Source organism: Serinus canaria, chromosome 4A (genome assembly GCF_022539315.1).
Source record: "Serinus canaria isolate serCan28SL12 chromosome 4A, serCan2020, whole genome shotgun sequence".
In the NCBI taxonomy this organism is placed as follows: Eukaryota; Metazoa; Chordata; class Aves; order Passeriformes; family Fringillidae; genus Serinus; species Serinus canaria.
The window spans coordinates 7,945,933-7,961,217 of NC_066318.1; the positions used below are offsets into that span (position 1 = coordinate 7,945,933).

The window sequence follows — 15,285 nt, forward strand, 5'->3', positions numbered from 1 at the left end:
GGACTTTGCTTAGTTCAATTTGTGCCTAAGGTTTTCAACAGACTCTTTTTTTATGGAAGTAACTGCTCCTTCCTTTTGCTGTCTGAAAACAAATAATGAAGAGCAGTAACAAAGTAGAAACTTTGAAAGGATGAGAGAATAATTTATTGACCTGTGCAGTACTTGACTCTGCAGAGCATATTGTGAAATAGATTTATTTGAGCAATGGTGACCCCCCCATACAGTTTTCCAGTTGGCCTCACATAGCTATACAAGGAAACAAACATCAGGGAGTTTTTTCTTCTGCCTTTTCACAGAGTTGTCATGAAAAATACTGGGCTGGGACCAGGCAGCAATGGCATTTTGACCTAAGGGGGGATGGCCAGCAGCTGTGTGTATCCACCTCTTAATTGCTGTATTCTTTGTCCAAGCTAGAGAGCTGCTCGTGGGAGTTGTGTGTGAGGTAATAATCCTCTTGTGTGTGGCAGTTATTGTAAATGATCTTTAAAGCTTTCAAGCAGAGGAAGATAAATAGGGGAGTGCTGATAAGCTGGATGTTGCTGTGTTACAGTAGAGCTCTACAGCTCAGCCTGAACCCTGTGCTTTCTTTCCATCCCATCTGATCAGTTGTGCTCCAGGATGCAGAAGAGAGGGGCAACAGCTCAGGAGCATCATCACTGCAGTGTTGGGCTCCCCAGTGCACTGAGAGACAGGGATTTGCTGGAGAGAATCCAACAGAGGGCTAGTCAGGGTATGGAGAGCTTGAGAGAGCTTGAGCTCCAGGGTCTGTTCACCCTGGAGAAGAGCCATCTCAGGGGGATCCTGCCCATGTGTAAAAATTCCAGACCAGGTAAATGTTGGAGACTTCCTGGTGATATCCAATGGAAGGGCAAGTGACCATGGGCACAAATGAGATAGAGGAAATTACTGTTTAAATAAACATGTAAAAAGTGTTGGGTTGGGTGGATTTTTTCCTGTCAGAGTAGTAAAACACTAGAACAGATTCAAACATCTGCCTTTTGAGGTATTCCTAATTTACCAGAAATTGTTTTTGCCCTTTCTCCCTGGGGTTAGGGGTGGAGCCTGCAGGGCAGTGAGGCAGCCAGGGCAGTGGTGTCCCTGTGGTGTGTGACCATGTCTGTGATGTGCTGGGGCAGGCAGCAGCTCTGCAGTTGCTGTCAGGACTCTCCAGCTGTACAGTGAGACCAGTGCTGGCCCTCACCAACAACCACATCTTGACCTCTCTCCCTTCCCCTGTCTGGGTGTGTAGAATACATGGACTGAGGAGGTTTTCTTTCTGCTCAGTTCTCTGTGGCAGAATAAAAAAAAGCCACATATGAAAAATGAAGAAGTGATCTAGATACAGCTGGAATTGCTATTATCTTATTTGTAGTTCTGTATCTGAAAACAGTTAATGCTGGGTGTTTCAGAAGCAGCATCTTGGTCACATTTTTTAAATCAAATATGATGTCATTACCTTATTTTTCACAAGGTAAACTTTGGGAGAACTTTTAAATACAAAATACAAAATTCTCGCAACTTCAGGATCAATATTGTCTCTTTAAGGATGTTCTAAGGGCAGCCTGGGACATCCCATGGACTCACCATTGCTGGTGGTACCTCTTAGTGCTACTTCACTGACCCTTTGTGCAAGGAGGAGTTTACCCAAGGTCCCTGAAACCCTTGTATGCTCTTCCATGGAGGTGGATGCTGATGGGAGCTGCCAGGATGCACCTGCAGCTGCCGTGCCTTCCATCCCAGGAGCTGGAGGAGGTGAGCAAGGAGAGCAGTGTGTGCTCCAGCAGATATGAATGCTCACCCGGAGGGTGCCCTCCTGGGCAGGGCAGTGCTTGCCTTTGGCACTCCTCCCATCCTGGGGGCTGTGCCCGTCCATGCAGGATCAGTCAGCAGAGGGCAGCCCTTTAACACCAGGGCTCTGCAGCCCAAGGAGCAGCTTCTTGCTGCCCAGCTGGAGCAGCCTCCCTTCACAGAGAAACCAACAAATGGCTGCTAATGGCAGTGCCACTGCCACCTCGAGCGGTGGGCATGTGGCTCCCGGGCTCCCTGAGGTGTCTGACCAGCTGCTCCTGCCATTCCTAGCCTTGCACAGTGTTTGTCTCTCCTGAGACTTCCCTGATTTCCCCTGAGCACAGCAGCAGTGCTGGCTGGCTGCATGTGGAACTCAGGAGTGATGGCTGATCAAGACATCAGACAAGCACTTCATTTGCCCCTTGCTTTGGCAGAAGGCACAAGATGCACAAAATTTGTTGATTGAGGAGTTCTTCACGTGTGGACCTGGGGCAGTCTGTGCCTTGGCTTTGCTATCAAAAGGGGTCGGTGTGCAGATACCATTCTAAGGACACTTTCTGGATTGTTTGTTTGAGGTTTTTTTAATTTTGAAGTACTTGAAATACATTCAAACACCATAACTGTATCTCACAGGAATTTTGAAGCTGGGAAATGGAAGATGTAATGGCATTCATAATCCTCCTCCTGCCCAGCAAAAAAAGCACATCTGGATCTGGGTAACTGAGTCTGGCAGGTTTCCTGCAGGAATGCAGGACCCTCCTCAATGCAGTGAAACTCTGGTTAACCACCTGCTTCAATTAACCACATAGGTAAGGGTTTTTCTGGGGCAGGCTCATGTGCAGGTGCTAGTAAGGCCCACAGATAACCACTGAAAGCAGTGAAAAATGGGATTATTGGCTGATAATATTAAGTGCCTTTTATCTTGGATGGCTTGAGAAATTAAATCCTGAGCCTGCCACTAACCCTTCAGTCCCTTTGGGAGGCTTGTGGAGCTGGGTCAGGATCCCCTGTGTATGGTTCCAGACCTTATGTCAGCATCAGCTGCACTGACAGATATTTGTCAAAAAAAAAAAAAATCTTCCTTAATGCATCTTCTGTGCTATAGTGCTACTGCTCAGTGGGAAGGATGCCACTCTCAGTCTAATATGATGTCCTCTGGAAATTTTCTCTTCCTGTAGTCTGTGCTGTGCAGCAGAGCTGGGGAGGAGGTGTGGCAGCAGAGCTGTCTTGCCCAGGTTGCTGCACCTTCCAGCATGTATCCTCGCTGGGAACTACAAGCTGCTGCTGCTGCTGCTGACCCTCTGATCACACAGGCAGGTGTGGGATCAAAATGACATTGGGGACTTCAAGGCTGTAGTCTCAACAAAAAGACAAAGAGATGAAAATAGCACATTTGGATCTGTGAGTTCTCCATGGCAAACTGAGTTGGAGGAAGTTTGGTTATCTGAGGCAGTGCCACTCCTCAGCACTTCCAAATGTCCCTCTGTGTCCTTGGGTGCCTTTCTTATGCTGATAAATCATTCCTGGCCTTTTTTCCCCACTAAAAAGGAGATGAAAACTACAGTTCTTGCAGGCCTGGGTTTGTCTGTAACAGCAATGCTGTGGCTGCTGTTGTCTTGCCTTAACACTTTTTGTGCTTGAGACTCTTACTCTGATGTTTAGTCTGCCCAAGATGGAATCACAGCTTTCTGCAAGTTGTTTTCATGTGATGTGTCCTTCCCTTTACTTTTATTTTCCTTTTCATGCTTTGCTTCAAAAAGCAGCCTGCTGTTCCCTGGCCTTCCCTGGCTGCTGAGCTCAGGTCAGTGGGATGCTGATGGGCAGCTCTTTGGATGCTGGCACCCAACCAGGCTCACAATCTTAGTGGGAACCTTTTGCTTCTGTCTAGATAAGAAATGGAGTGTGTGCTTTAGGGAGGGTTTAATTTCTTGTCAAGTGACCATCACAGCACTCTCCTCCCCACACAAACACTCTGGTTCTCAGAGCTGTTCCTAATGGAGCAAATGGAAGGCAGGAATGGCTCTGGCACAGGTGCTGGCCCCAGTCACTGCTGTGGGCTCTCCTGCAGTGCCCAGCCCTCTCTGGGGAACCACAGGGGCCAGGGGCTGTCCCCAGCAGCCAGCAGGAACAGTGTTGCCCTCACTCTGTGACCAACATCGTTGTGTTACCTTTCCTTTTGTAGCCAGGTGAAGGAGGGCTAATAATTTTATTTGCCAGGTCCCTGCAGGGGAATTGCTGTGAGGATTTAAAGTGGCTGATAAAAATCTCTACAAGAACATTCATGGGTGTGGGAATAAGGAAGTGAACCTCACAGTGCTGCTACTGGAATTGTGCATCACAATGCTTTTCATTTAACTTGGGTTTGGAAAAGCTTCATGTTTGTGAAAATGCAAGTTCCTTAACTTGTCAATTTTTTCTATCCACATCTAATAGATATGTGATAATTCAGAATAAAATTTCAGATTTGTTTTGCCTCTGATGTAAAAACCCAGAGCAATGTTTCATATGATATAATGACTGCTGCCCCTTCAGTGAACTCCTAAAAAGCAGAACAATAACTGGCTTGCATGCTTTAGGAGTCACAAATAACATTTTAAATGGTTTGGATCATAATGGCTGTATTCATTGCCCCCTACAGATTGGCTCTCATAATCAAAACTACTTCTCTATATGTTGTGTGATTTATGGGATGCCTATAATTCCAGTGAGATCCTTGTAGATAGTATTTAATCAGTCATATGGCACAATGTGTGTAAATTCTCATGACTACATGGCAACTCTATTCAACTCAGTATCTTGCTGTGAAGACACAACACACAAAATAAGTAAAAAAATAATAAAAAGTTTTAATAAACAAAGGCTCTCTATTGTAATTTCAAAATCACCATCCTTCAAAGAAATGCACAATGACAAAGTAATGGGAAGTAGGAATTGAGTCCTAAGGAATCTTCTTCTCATATCCTTACTCTTGGTTTTGCAGCTGGACAAGCAAATGTGATCATGGACCCTGTAATCAAAGCAGTTTCCTATAGCAAACTCTATAGGTTGGATATTTTCTCATTTAACCCCAGCTGACAGCTCAGCTGCACGCAGCTGTTCCATCCCTTCCCCCCGGTGGGATGGAGGGGGAGAATCAGAAGGGTGTAAGCGAGGAAACTGAATACAGTTTAGTAAGTAATGCAAAAGTCACTCACACAGGCACAGCAAAACAAGGAATTCATTCACAACTTCCCAGGGCAGACAGGCGTTCAGCCATCCCCAGGACAGCAGAGCTCCCTCATGAGTGATGGTGACTTGGGAAGACGCTCTGAATGTCCCCACTCCCTCTTCTGACCCAGCTTTACACCGGCCAGCTGATGCCATGGGGTGTGGGATGTCCCTTGGGTCACTCGGGGTGAGCTATCCTGGCTGTGTCCCCTCCTACCTCATTGCTGCAATTTTGGGGTGGCGTGAGGAGCAGAAAAGTTCTTGCCTTGACTCTGTGTCAGCGCTGCTCAGCGGAAAGGATAACATCCCTAATTATCAACACAGTTTCCAGCACAAATCCAAAACACAGCCCGCTACCCTGGTAAATTTCACTCAACCCCAACAGCACAGAGATGCTCAGTAGATGCTCTTATCCTGGGTCCAGCTTAGCCTTGCAGGAACACCCGGGGGAGCCGGGAGATGGCCAGCCCGAGCCGCCCCGTGCCCCGTTCCGCGAGTGCCGTTGTTCTGTAGCTCCAGCCCGTTCACCGGGGCCGAGCCCCGGCACGCCGTGCCCTCGCTGGCCGAGCCGCTGCTGCATCCCCGCGGTGCCGGGGGTGCACCGGGGCTGTCGCTGTGCCGGGGCGGGCTCCGGGCCACCTGCGGCGGGGACAAAGCGGGGCCGGGCGGGGCGGGGCGAGCGGGGACCCTCCCGGGCCCGCCCCGCGGCTCCGCCCGCCCCGGCCCGGCCGCGCCCGCCCGGCGGCAGCGAGGGAGCGCCAAGGGGGCCTGGGGCTCGGCTCGGCTCGGCTCGGCTCGGCGCGGATCATGTCGCCATGTCGGAAGTGAGGAAGTTCACGAAGCGGCTCAGCAAGCCGGGCACGGCGGCCGAGCTGCGGCAGAGCGTCTCGGAGGCGGTGCGCAGCTCCTTCGTCCTGGTGAGCGCGGGCAGCGCCCGGCAGGGGCCGCGCCCCGGTCCCGCTCGGCGGTGGGCGGCAGCGGGAGGAGCCCGGCAGCGCTGGCAAGGGGCAGAGCTGGCAGGGGATGCGGGGAGAGGAAGAGGAAGAGGCTGGAGAGGGCCTGGAGAAAGGGCAGAGCTGGGTCGGGGGTTGGCAGAGCGGGGGATGCGCAGGGAGCGGCGGGGCAGGATTTGGGAAGCGCTGGGCAAGGGATGAGGAGGGCGCGGCTGGACAAGGCAGGGGATGGAGATCTCTCTTTGCGGTCCCCTCCGTGTGTGTTGTGCCGTGCCATCCCCCCGGCCGCCCCACCTGCGCCACCGCGCCCCTCTGAGCGCTCCGAGCCGGGAGGATCGCAGGGAAGCGGCGCTTGGTCCTGGCGTGGGGCGGCGGCAGCAGGAATTAACGGGAACCTGCGTGCGGGGCACCGAGCAAACAGGTAGCGGAGTAACGGGGTGCGGACAGTGTGAACTCGGCACATGGATAGGGCAGGACTGAAGGGCACGACCGGGCAAGGTGGGAGGCACAGGCCCTGGAGTGAGCCGGGAGCCCGATAGATCCCGATAGATCCCGGGAATCGTGCTCAGGGGTCTGGGGTGAAAGTCACACGCGTGGTCAGATGCGTTTCATGCCGGCATGTGGGATGCTGCAGCAGGTTGTCTTTGTTGTGCTCACAGCTGTGCAAACGGCAGCGCTGCGCCTCGGGGAGGATGCCGGGGTCAGCTCACAGCTTCCCAGGCTTTGTTGGATGTGTTTCACTGGTGCTCATTGAGTTACTCTAGCGTGTAATCAACTTTGACCTTGACTTTGATGGAAGAAAGGTTAAGCAATGGGATATGCAGAAAGTGCAGTACAAGTTCAGCAAATAATTCCTATTAGTTCTCTACTATTAGATTGAATGGCATGTGCTGTTAAATAAATGGAGAGATTTGAACATTTCTTTTAAAAACGGAGTTTTCTTGTAAATTTACAGGTTTCAAAGCCTGAAAAAAAAAGCTATGGTAATAATCTAGTCTGATTTCTTCGTGCTAGTTTTTGCTTCCTATGTGCAGTTGTTTGGGGATTCTTGTGGGCTTCCATGTGGTTTGCTTTCTCTCTTTCATCAACAATACACAGGGACAAAGGCTTTGTACAGGCTGATGGAACTTTCCATTAAAAATAAAATTACATATATAGGACCAGAAGGGCTTTGTTATCCTACATGCAAATGGTTATGTGGCGCCTGTGTCAGGTTCTTTCTCTCAGAAGGGGAAGGGATGGGTGGGACTGCAGATGAAGATAAATAAAACCTTGACAGGAACCCAGAGGAGTGTCAGAGTCTGTCAGGCAGCCACTCTTTTCCTGATCCCCTCTAGGGTTTCATTGCCCACACTGTCCCTGCCAGCTCCTCTCTTTCTGGCAGGCAGACCCCAGAGCTGCTGTGCTGCCTCGTGTGTTTGCAGCCAAGCACCAGAGGAGGGTGAGGGCAGGTGTTCCTGATCCAGGTCCTGGCAGAGTTTCCTGCTTTCGACAGTTCAGCAGCAGTGGATAAATCCCAGCCCTCCTGCATCCCTGGGAAGGGCCATAAGGCACTGCAGTGATCAAGGACTGAGGAGGGACGTGGCACAACTTATAGGACTGTCTCAGATGGCATTTTGACCTTCCTCAGTGATTAAGGATGAGGTTTGCTCCTGCAAAAAGCTGGCTCCCCTCTATCTTTGTGAGAAAGGGATGTCTGTGGCTGGTGTGCTGGCTGCTGGGAGGGTACAGAGAGGATCCTGAGAAATGATGGTGGGGAGTGGCAGAGTGAGGGCGAGACTGAGAAGTCGCAGTTTCTGATCCTGTTCCCAAGGCAAGTCTCAGTTTTGGTGCTGATGATGCTGGGCAGCTGCAGAGCTGTGTGAGCACCTCCCCATCCCATCTGCCCTCTGCTTGCCACAGCCAGTGTGGGGCAGATGGAAGGGCCCAGCATCAGGACTGTGATCCCTCACCCTGGGGCAGTGCTGAGCTCAGGGAAGCAGAGGATGGCCAGTGGGTACACGGGGAGGAGGAGTTGGTGTTTGATAACTGGGTGGAGCAGGCTGGCAGCAAGTGATGCACTGTGTACCAGGATGTCAGGAACTGGGACCTTATGAAGCAGACTGGAGTTGCACTGGAGCCTTTGCCTGGCAGGATCCCATCCTCTTCCTTCATCCTGGACAGAGCAGGTGATGTTGAGTCAATAAAAAGTATGTGAATAGTTTAATATTCCCTTGGTTATCTTGTCAAGTGCCTTGGCTGTCTGCTTGCCTTGGGGCAGTCATGGCTGAAAGCACAGCTATCTCTGGTAGGGGGCATGAAGGGGATGAAGGGGTGGTGGGCAGAGCTAATGCTGCAGGTAACAGAGCCCACACCTCCATCCCCAGGAGGAGAGGGCACCACAGGGCTCTCTCAGGGTGTTGGGTGAGCTCAGCACTTTGGGCATTCAGGGCACGCCGCGAGACAAGGAACTGTCTGGAGTAAGAAGCTGTCTGTAGTCATTGAATGAAATGCTCATAAATGAAAACAGCTCAGTGAGGAAAGCTTTTAATGCCATGGAAGTGGTCAGCTTGTCCAGAGCCACAATTTGTGTGCTAAAGGAGGTGTCTCTCTAGCCAGAAGCGCTGTGTCCAGCCCGAGGAGCATGATGTCTGGTACAGTGTGGTTACAAAGCTGCTGTCTTGCAGGAGCAGTGAAGCCCATGCCATCTTATTTCTGTTCCTGGTTTTTGATTTATGCCTCTCTAGTGCAAGGAGAGTATCTACGTTGTTGACTGAGGCAGGGCTTTGCTCCTTTGTGCTTGTGAAAGGGAAGCGTTGGATATGGTGGCGGTTGGCAGCGAGGGGAGCCTGTCCCTTTCCAAGGTGTCCTGGAGTGCCTGTGTCCACACTGCCCTTTGGACCAGCTGCTAGGATGCAGTCAGAGCTGCTCCTGTCAGGGTGAGCAGAGCTGGAACCTGCAGCAGGGGAAGTCAGCACAGGCTGTGGAGGGGAGCTCGGGGGCACTTTGGTCCCTGTGAGAAGCACGGGGAAGGATGAAGTGCCTTCACTTGGGGCTCCTGTTCCCTCTCACTCTGCTGCTGTTCCCAGCATCCTGGGCATCATTCTGGCCTTGCATCTCGTTGGCAGACAGGCTCTCGTTGTGCAGGGGAGGTCTTGCTGGGGAGGAACAGTTCAGCAGGAATCCCTTGAAAGCAGGCACAGCCCTGCTGGGAGTGCCGGGTGCCGCAGGCAGGGCTCTGTGGGAACCCGGCTTCTCTCTGTGCTCCTCTCTGCAAGAGGCTGCAGGGCAGATTGTATCAATTTCAGCTTTGAATGGTCCCTGATGTGTGCTACTGATTACAACTAAGGATGAAGTTTTGGCAGGCTAATTGACAAATAATGTCACTGTTTAAATAAACAGACAAATTTAGTGGAAGTGTTTGTTGGCAGGTGGGATAAATGACACACTTGAAAGATAAAGGGAAATTTTAAGATTAGTTTAAAGAAAGGAGCAAAGCCCAAGTGTGATAACTTAAACCATTCTTAACTGAAAGATAACCTGCAGCTTAAATCTTGGGGCACCAACAGTAAAATACTGTGTTAGAAGTGCAGATTCAGATGGCACCTGGGAGAGGCATCTGGGCTAGAGCTGAAAGAGAGCAGCCAGGGACCTTTGGCAGTGGATGGAGATGGGTGAGTTTGGCTCAGACCTTCAATGCAATCTCCCTCCTCCCATCCTCTGATGTTGCTGAGTAATAGTGGGAAAGCTGAGCAACAAGGCAGGAGAGCCCTGCTGGGGGCACTGGCTGATGGGGACCTGGGCAGCTGCAGAGCTCAGACACTTGCCAGCAGGATGCACCTGTGTGCTCAGGTGGGCAGGCCTTGTTCTGATGGAAGTGCCTGTGCAGCTCTCCTCCTCCCCATCTGCAGCCCACGGAGTGCCCTGGGGCATTGCAGAGTTGGGCAGTTTAAGAGCTCACGTGTGTGAAGGAGGTCCTGGCTCTTGTGACAGTGCCAGGACAACAGCAAGGGCTCTTCCTTCTGCCTAAGGACCCAAATCAGCTGCCCTTGTTTGGGTGGATGTGAGGCCAGAGCTGAGAGACACCCTGTGCCTGCCCTGTCTCTCTGGGATGTGCTCAGCAGCTCTGGGGCCCTGCAAGGAGAGGGGGCTGTGTCTCAACCCAGTGCAAGTTTTCCAGAAGTGTCTTCTCTGTGTCGTGACAGGGAAATTAAAAGTGTGGGAGGCACGAGATCAGAGCAGCAAGCACTTGACAAAACACAGATGATGCATTTTCCCACAGTGCTGCCAAACCCAGTCATCTGGTGGCAATTCTGTCTCGCACAATTGCTCTGATTTTCTTTAGAGCATTTCTCTACAGTTTAACTGAAGATGCATTTACTGCTCTGCCATGAGGATTTTGGAAAGGGTGCAGAGCCAGACTGTCTTATCTGAGAAGGAGCAGCTGCAAAGGATTAGCCCACGCTGGGTCAGCCAGGCCAGGGGAGCATCTCTGGGTACCCCCAGGGCACAGCTTGGTGGCACTCACAGGTCTGGGCCACGCATCTGCCAGCAATGGCAGTGGGGGAGATCCTCTGCTTACAAACAACTGCGTGGATCCTTGCCATCCAGAGGTATTCAGGGCAAGTGTCTGCTCTCTGTGGTGCTGGGGGATGTGCTCCCTGGAAGCTCCCTGTGAGAGGGTGGGCACTGTGCCAGGAGGAGATGGGTTTTGTTTGATCCTGGCTGGGCTGGGCTCCTTTGGGTGGCTCCGTTTCAGTCAGAGGCAAAAAGGAGATATAAAGCTCCTTAATGGTGATACTAAGGAGGTTTTGACTGGAGGCAAAAAGGCATTTTGTTCTTTCTGTGGGGTTTTTTTTTCAGCTTAAACTATATTATTAGTGTCTTGATTTATGCTCATGCAGAGGAAATCAGCTTTCTGCATAGAATCCTCTTTTAATAAGCTAAATTCACTTTGATCAATGTGAAGCCTGTTTATATGCAGTGTTTGTAGTGATCTTGGCACTCAGGAGAGACAGAATGTATGCCTGTTCCCCCGGGGGTAGTCAACATGCTGTGTTTGCACAATTTACATGGAAAAACAGACATATATGAGGCACGGGAGGAAATTCTGCCCCTGCCTCAGTGGGCAGGAGCTTTGCTGTTGGTTCAAGCAGGGCAGGATCTGCCTGCTGTGCCTCCAGAGCTGCCACCTCAGCTGGCCCTGGTGACTCCTGTGGAAGTGTCTGTGGAGAGAATCTTGTTCACAGGGGCTTATTTGAGAAAACACTTAAAAGCATTCTTAAAATGAATCACATGCTTTCCTGAATCAGGGCTCCTGTGCCCTGAGGGGCTGGATTTAGCCCAGGGCTGGCCAAGTGTGCCAGGGAAGTGGCTGGGTTTGCCCCTGCCTGAGCACACACCAGTGCTGGAGTGGATGAAGGGCATGGCTTGGGGGAGAGGAGCAAGGCTCCAAGTACACTCTGCAGCTGTGTGGGGACAAATCTCTGGCATGCCTCTTGCTGATGCCCAGTCCTTAAGAGATGGAGCAGTTCCTTGCTCTTCTGAGTGCCTGTGTGCTGAGGTATGGCTCTTACAGGATGAGCTGCAGTCAGTGTGTCCAGTTCTGGAGATTTTGGAGGCAATGACAAGCTTTTGATGGATGCAAAATCTTATCCTTCCCAAGGCATCATTTAAATGTTTATATCCTCCTGCCTGTTATAGGAAAGCTCTGGGAAGAGAACGAAGCACCCCATGTGTTTATCTCTTAGCACATTTTGCCAACTGGGGCTTTAGCACTCACTGGGCAAGGCTGAGAGTGCTGAGGACAATGTCCTGGAAATGCAGGTGTCCCTGCAGTGGCAGCACCTGCCCCAGCCCACCACTGTCAGTGCACTGGAACAGATGGTTGGTGGTGGTGCCTGCAGCCACTGCCAGCACTGCAGCTGGGATTTGTGCTCAGAATCCAGTGAGAGGATGGCTCCTGGGCTTTGTTTCAGCCTGTTCTGGTATCTGGAGATATTTGCAAGTATCTCCCCCAGCACCAGGAGCATTTGAACCAGGACAGCCTGCTGTGGTGTGTAGTGCAGCATCATTTTCTATGTGCAGCTGGGTGGCTCTTTCATCATTTCACTTAGCCCTCTGCATGCTGATTTATTATCTCTAATGGTGCAAAACTGCAAAAAGCTTTTGACATTTCTGTGGCCTGAGAATGCAAGTCAGGGTCACACACAGCAGCTGAGCAGCAGCCAGACCTGGGGTACACATGTGCTTCAGCATCCCTGGTTAATTGGCCCCCTCACTCCTGCTTTCTGCAAGGAAGAAAGGAGTACTTTCCTAAACCTTTGTGGCCATTGCTGTCATCCTAAAAATGCTGGAATATGTTTCCCTGTCACCAACTCTTCCATCTCTTTCATTCCCTTAAAAGTACAAATCAAAGCTCTCCCTTGATGGCTCCTCTTTCCTTCAACACAGCCCTGATTTATCTTTGCAGCTTTTCCTTGCCTCCTGCTGCTTCTCTAATGGGGTCAGGGCTGCTTGTTCCTGACCCCTTTCTCACCCCCTCTCTTGCTGAAAAGCAGTTTCTCCTCTCCCCTATTAATATCTCCTGTCACAGGACTGTTCCTGGGGAGTGGTTGCATCTGGAAGGAGACTCTGTGCTGCTCCACAGCATTCCCCACTCCTCATCCTGCCCCTGGCTCCACGCTGGGTGACATCCCCACTGCAGCCTGGCCTCTCTGTCCCCTGGGCAAGGACACTGCAAGGGAGAAGTGACATCTCCCCTGTGCAGTGGTGGGAGCTGGTGGTGTCAGAGTGCTGCACTTGCCCAGGAGAGCCATCCCAGCCTGGCTGTGACTGTGTTTTGGCAGTGGCCAGAGCCTGGATGTGGGCTGGGCTGCAGTGTCTCTGTGTGAGGAGCAGGGCACGTGTCCTGGAGCTCTGGAGGCAGCCAGGGCACAGAAGGGCAGCTGGCTCCCTGTCTGCCAGGGCTCTGCCAGCACAGCCTCTGTCTGTGGCCCCTGGGGACATGGGGTGAGCTGGAGCAGGGACTCAGGGAGCTGCTGTGCCAGCCAGAAAGGGATGGGGGGGACACAGGGACATGAGAGGCTCGGCAGGAGCTGCATTTGTGACAGGGGCAGGTAAAAAGGTCCTGGTCAGGGGAGGGAAAGGGAGTCTCCATCTCTTGGAGGGAGGTGATGGTGCTGGCCAGCGTGGGCTGAATGCCCACAAAGCTGCTGTTGAGGGAGACAGACCCAGCTCCAGCAGAGAGCTGCTTTCCCTGGCACTTTTGGGTTCCAGGAGAGTTGCACTGGACTCAGACAGTGCCTGGGGGGCCCTAAACTCTCCCTTGTCCTGTTGCACGATGTTGCAATGGTAGGGATGGTTTTATTTGGGGAAGCTTTGGGGTGCTTCTGTTGACAGCAGCACTTTGTCTGAAGCCTCCAAGAGCCCATCCCTTACAGAGCCCATCCACAGCCTCCCCTGTGTTTGCTGGGGGGAACAGAGTTAAACCTTACAGCCCCTTTGCACCAGTGCCTGCAGCCTGAAAATGGAGCACAGATGTGGCTGAGACAACTTCCTGAGCTGCTGAAACCACCCCTGACACAGCTGGGGTTTGGCTGTGCTGCTGGGGTGTTCTCTGTGCTGCTGAGGCACCCAAAACTGCCCTGGCACTTCCTGCCCTGCTCTTCCCCTCTGCTGCCCCGTGGGCCTGGACTCTCACTGACATGTTTTCTGAAAACTCCTTTTGCCAGGAGTTTTTCTCTCTCTGAGAAGCTGAGAGGCCTCAGAAACGAAATGTATACAATAATTATCTGCTGCTGTGGAATGTGGCAGGTGCATCTTTGGTTGGTCTCATGTGGATTGTTTCTACTTGATGAGCTGTGTTGGGACTCTGGTCAGTCACAAGATTTTATTATCACAAAATTTTATTATCATTCTTTTATAGCCTTCTGATGAAATCCTTTCTCTTTCTTTAGTATAGTTTTAATGTATCATTTTCTTTTAATATAATATATATCAGAAAATAATAAATCAACCTTCTGAGCCATGGAGTCGAGATTCTCATCTCTTCCCTCGTCCTGGGAGCCCTGCAAGCACCACCACAGTGGACAAGTGTCCTGCCCTGCTCCTGGCTGTGTCCCTGCCCCAGAGCAGTGGGGTGGGGTGGGAGTGCTCCCCTGCTCTTGGCTCAGCCCTGCGTGTGAGCAGCTGCCCAGGAGAAAAACAAGAGTTTGAGACAGACAGGAAAGGGAGGGGTTCTGCTTATGAGCCATTAATTGCTTTAAGATGTCCTGGAGCTGGCTATTCTGGATTTGGATGCTAAATATAAAACTGATACTACATAAATAAATGATGGAATACAAGTGACATCTGAAAAGCACTTTGGGATGTTCCAGTTAAGGACCTAAATAAATAACATGTATTATTGTTGTTGTAATTACTATTTTCCTTTTTTAGCATGCCTGTGTTACAGAATGCTCTGAGAAGTCGTATCTGGCAGAAGTTCAGTTATCCCATAGAAACCAGCACCCTTTTGCCAATTTCTATCAGCTCTCTTGTTTCCGAAGGAGGAAATCAAAGCTCTGACGTGTTTGCACCTCTCCTGCTCTGCAGCAGATGCTCAGCTGGATGCAGGTGCAGTTTGGCTGACCCAGAGCCACCCTGTCCCTCCCTCTGCCCCTGGAGGAGAAGGTTTGAGCCAGGGGTGCCTGTGCAGGCAGAGACTGACAGGACTCCAGGGGCTGGGGGCTGGGGGCCCCCTGGCAGAGGGAACTGAGCTGTCACTGTCCCACAGTGACACTGCTGATCCTGGGGAAGGTCAGCACAGGGACGAGGGCACTGAAAGCAAAGTGCTGCTCCTAAAGCCCTGCCCTGGGCAGGAGCAGTGCTGGCTCACCTCAATGTGTGCTCATGCCAGACCAGGGCCATGCCCAGCTGCCACTTGCCAGTGCTTCTCCTGCTGGCTCTGCACTCGGGCAGGGCTTTCAGAGGTGATGTGTGGAGGTGAGGTGCAGCTGGGCTGCATGGCAGCACTGCCTTCACAGTCACTCAGCTTGGCTGTGAGCTCTCACTGCTCCATTGCAATGCAGCTGCTTTCTGGGGCCTGTTTGCTTAAGTGATTATGCAAAAATCTCAAGCTTTCAGGAAAAAAACGGTGTTCCTGCCCCTCGTGGCTACAGAGCTCTGCTTGAGAATAGGATCTGCAAAAGGCTGTGAACTGTGCAGTCCATTTCTGAGTAAGTGGAAGGAAAATGAAGAGTCATGTGCTGATTATTCTGGTTTCCTGTGGTTCTAAACCAACTTGCAGACACTTCAAGGCCTGAATTCATTTTATTTGACAGGACTAATAATGACAGCTAAATGTTTGCATGTCTAC

The 15,285-nt window shown here is 51.4% G+C and overlaps 1 protein-coding gene across 5 annotated transcripts in view; it reads left to right on the top strand.

Moving 5' to 3' along the window:
- Positions 1 to 5,727: 5,727 nt before the first annotated feature.
- The window catches only part of DOCK11 (dedicator of cytokinesis 11), a 79,631-nt gene continuing 70,073 nt past the window's right edge, over positions 5,728 to 15,285 (top strand). For all 5 annotated transcript variants that reach the window (XR_007777596.1, XM_030228756.2, XM_030228758.2 and 2 more), the window contains exon 1: positions 5,728 to 5,912. Coding sequence is in view for 4 of the 5 variants with exons in the window: in XM_030228756.2 (XP_030084616.1) it covers positions 5,811 to 5,912 (102 nt within the window). In the remaining variant the exon portion in view is untranslated. The remainder of the gene's footprint in view (positions 5,913 to 15,285) is intronic.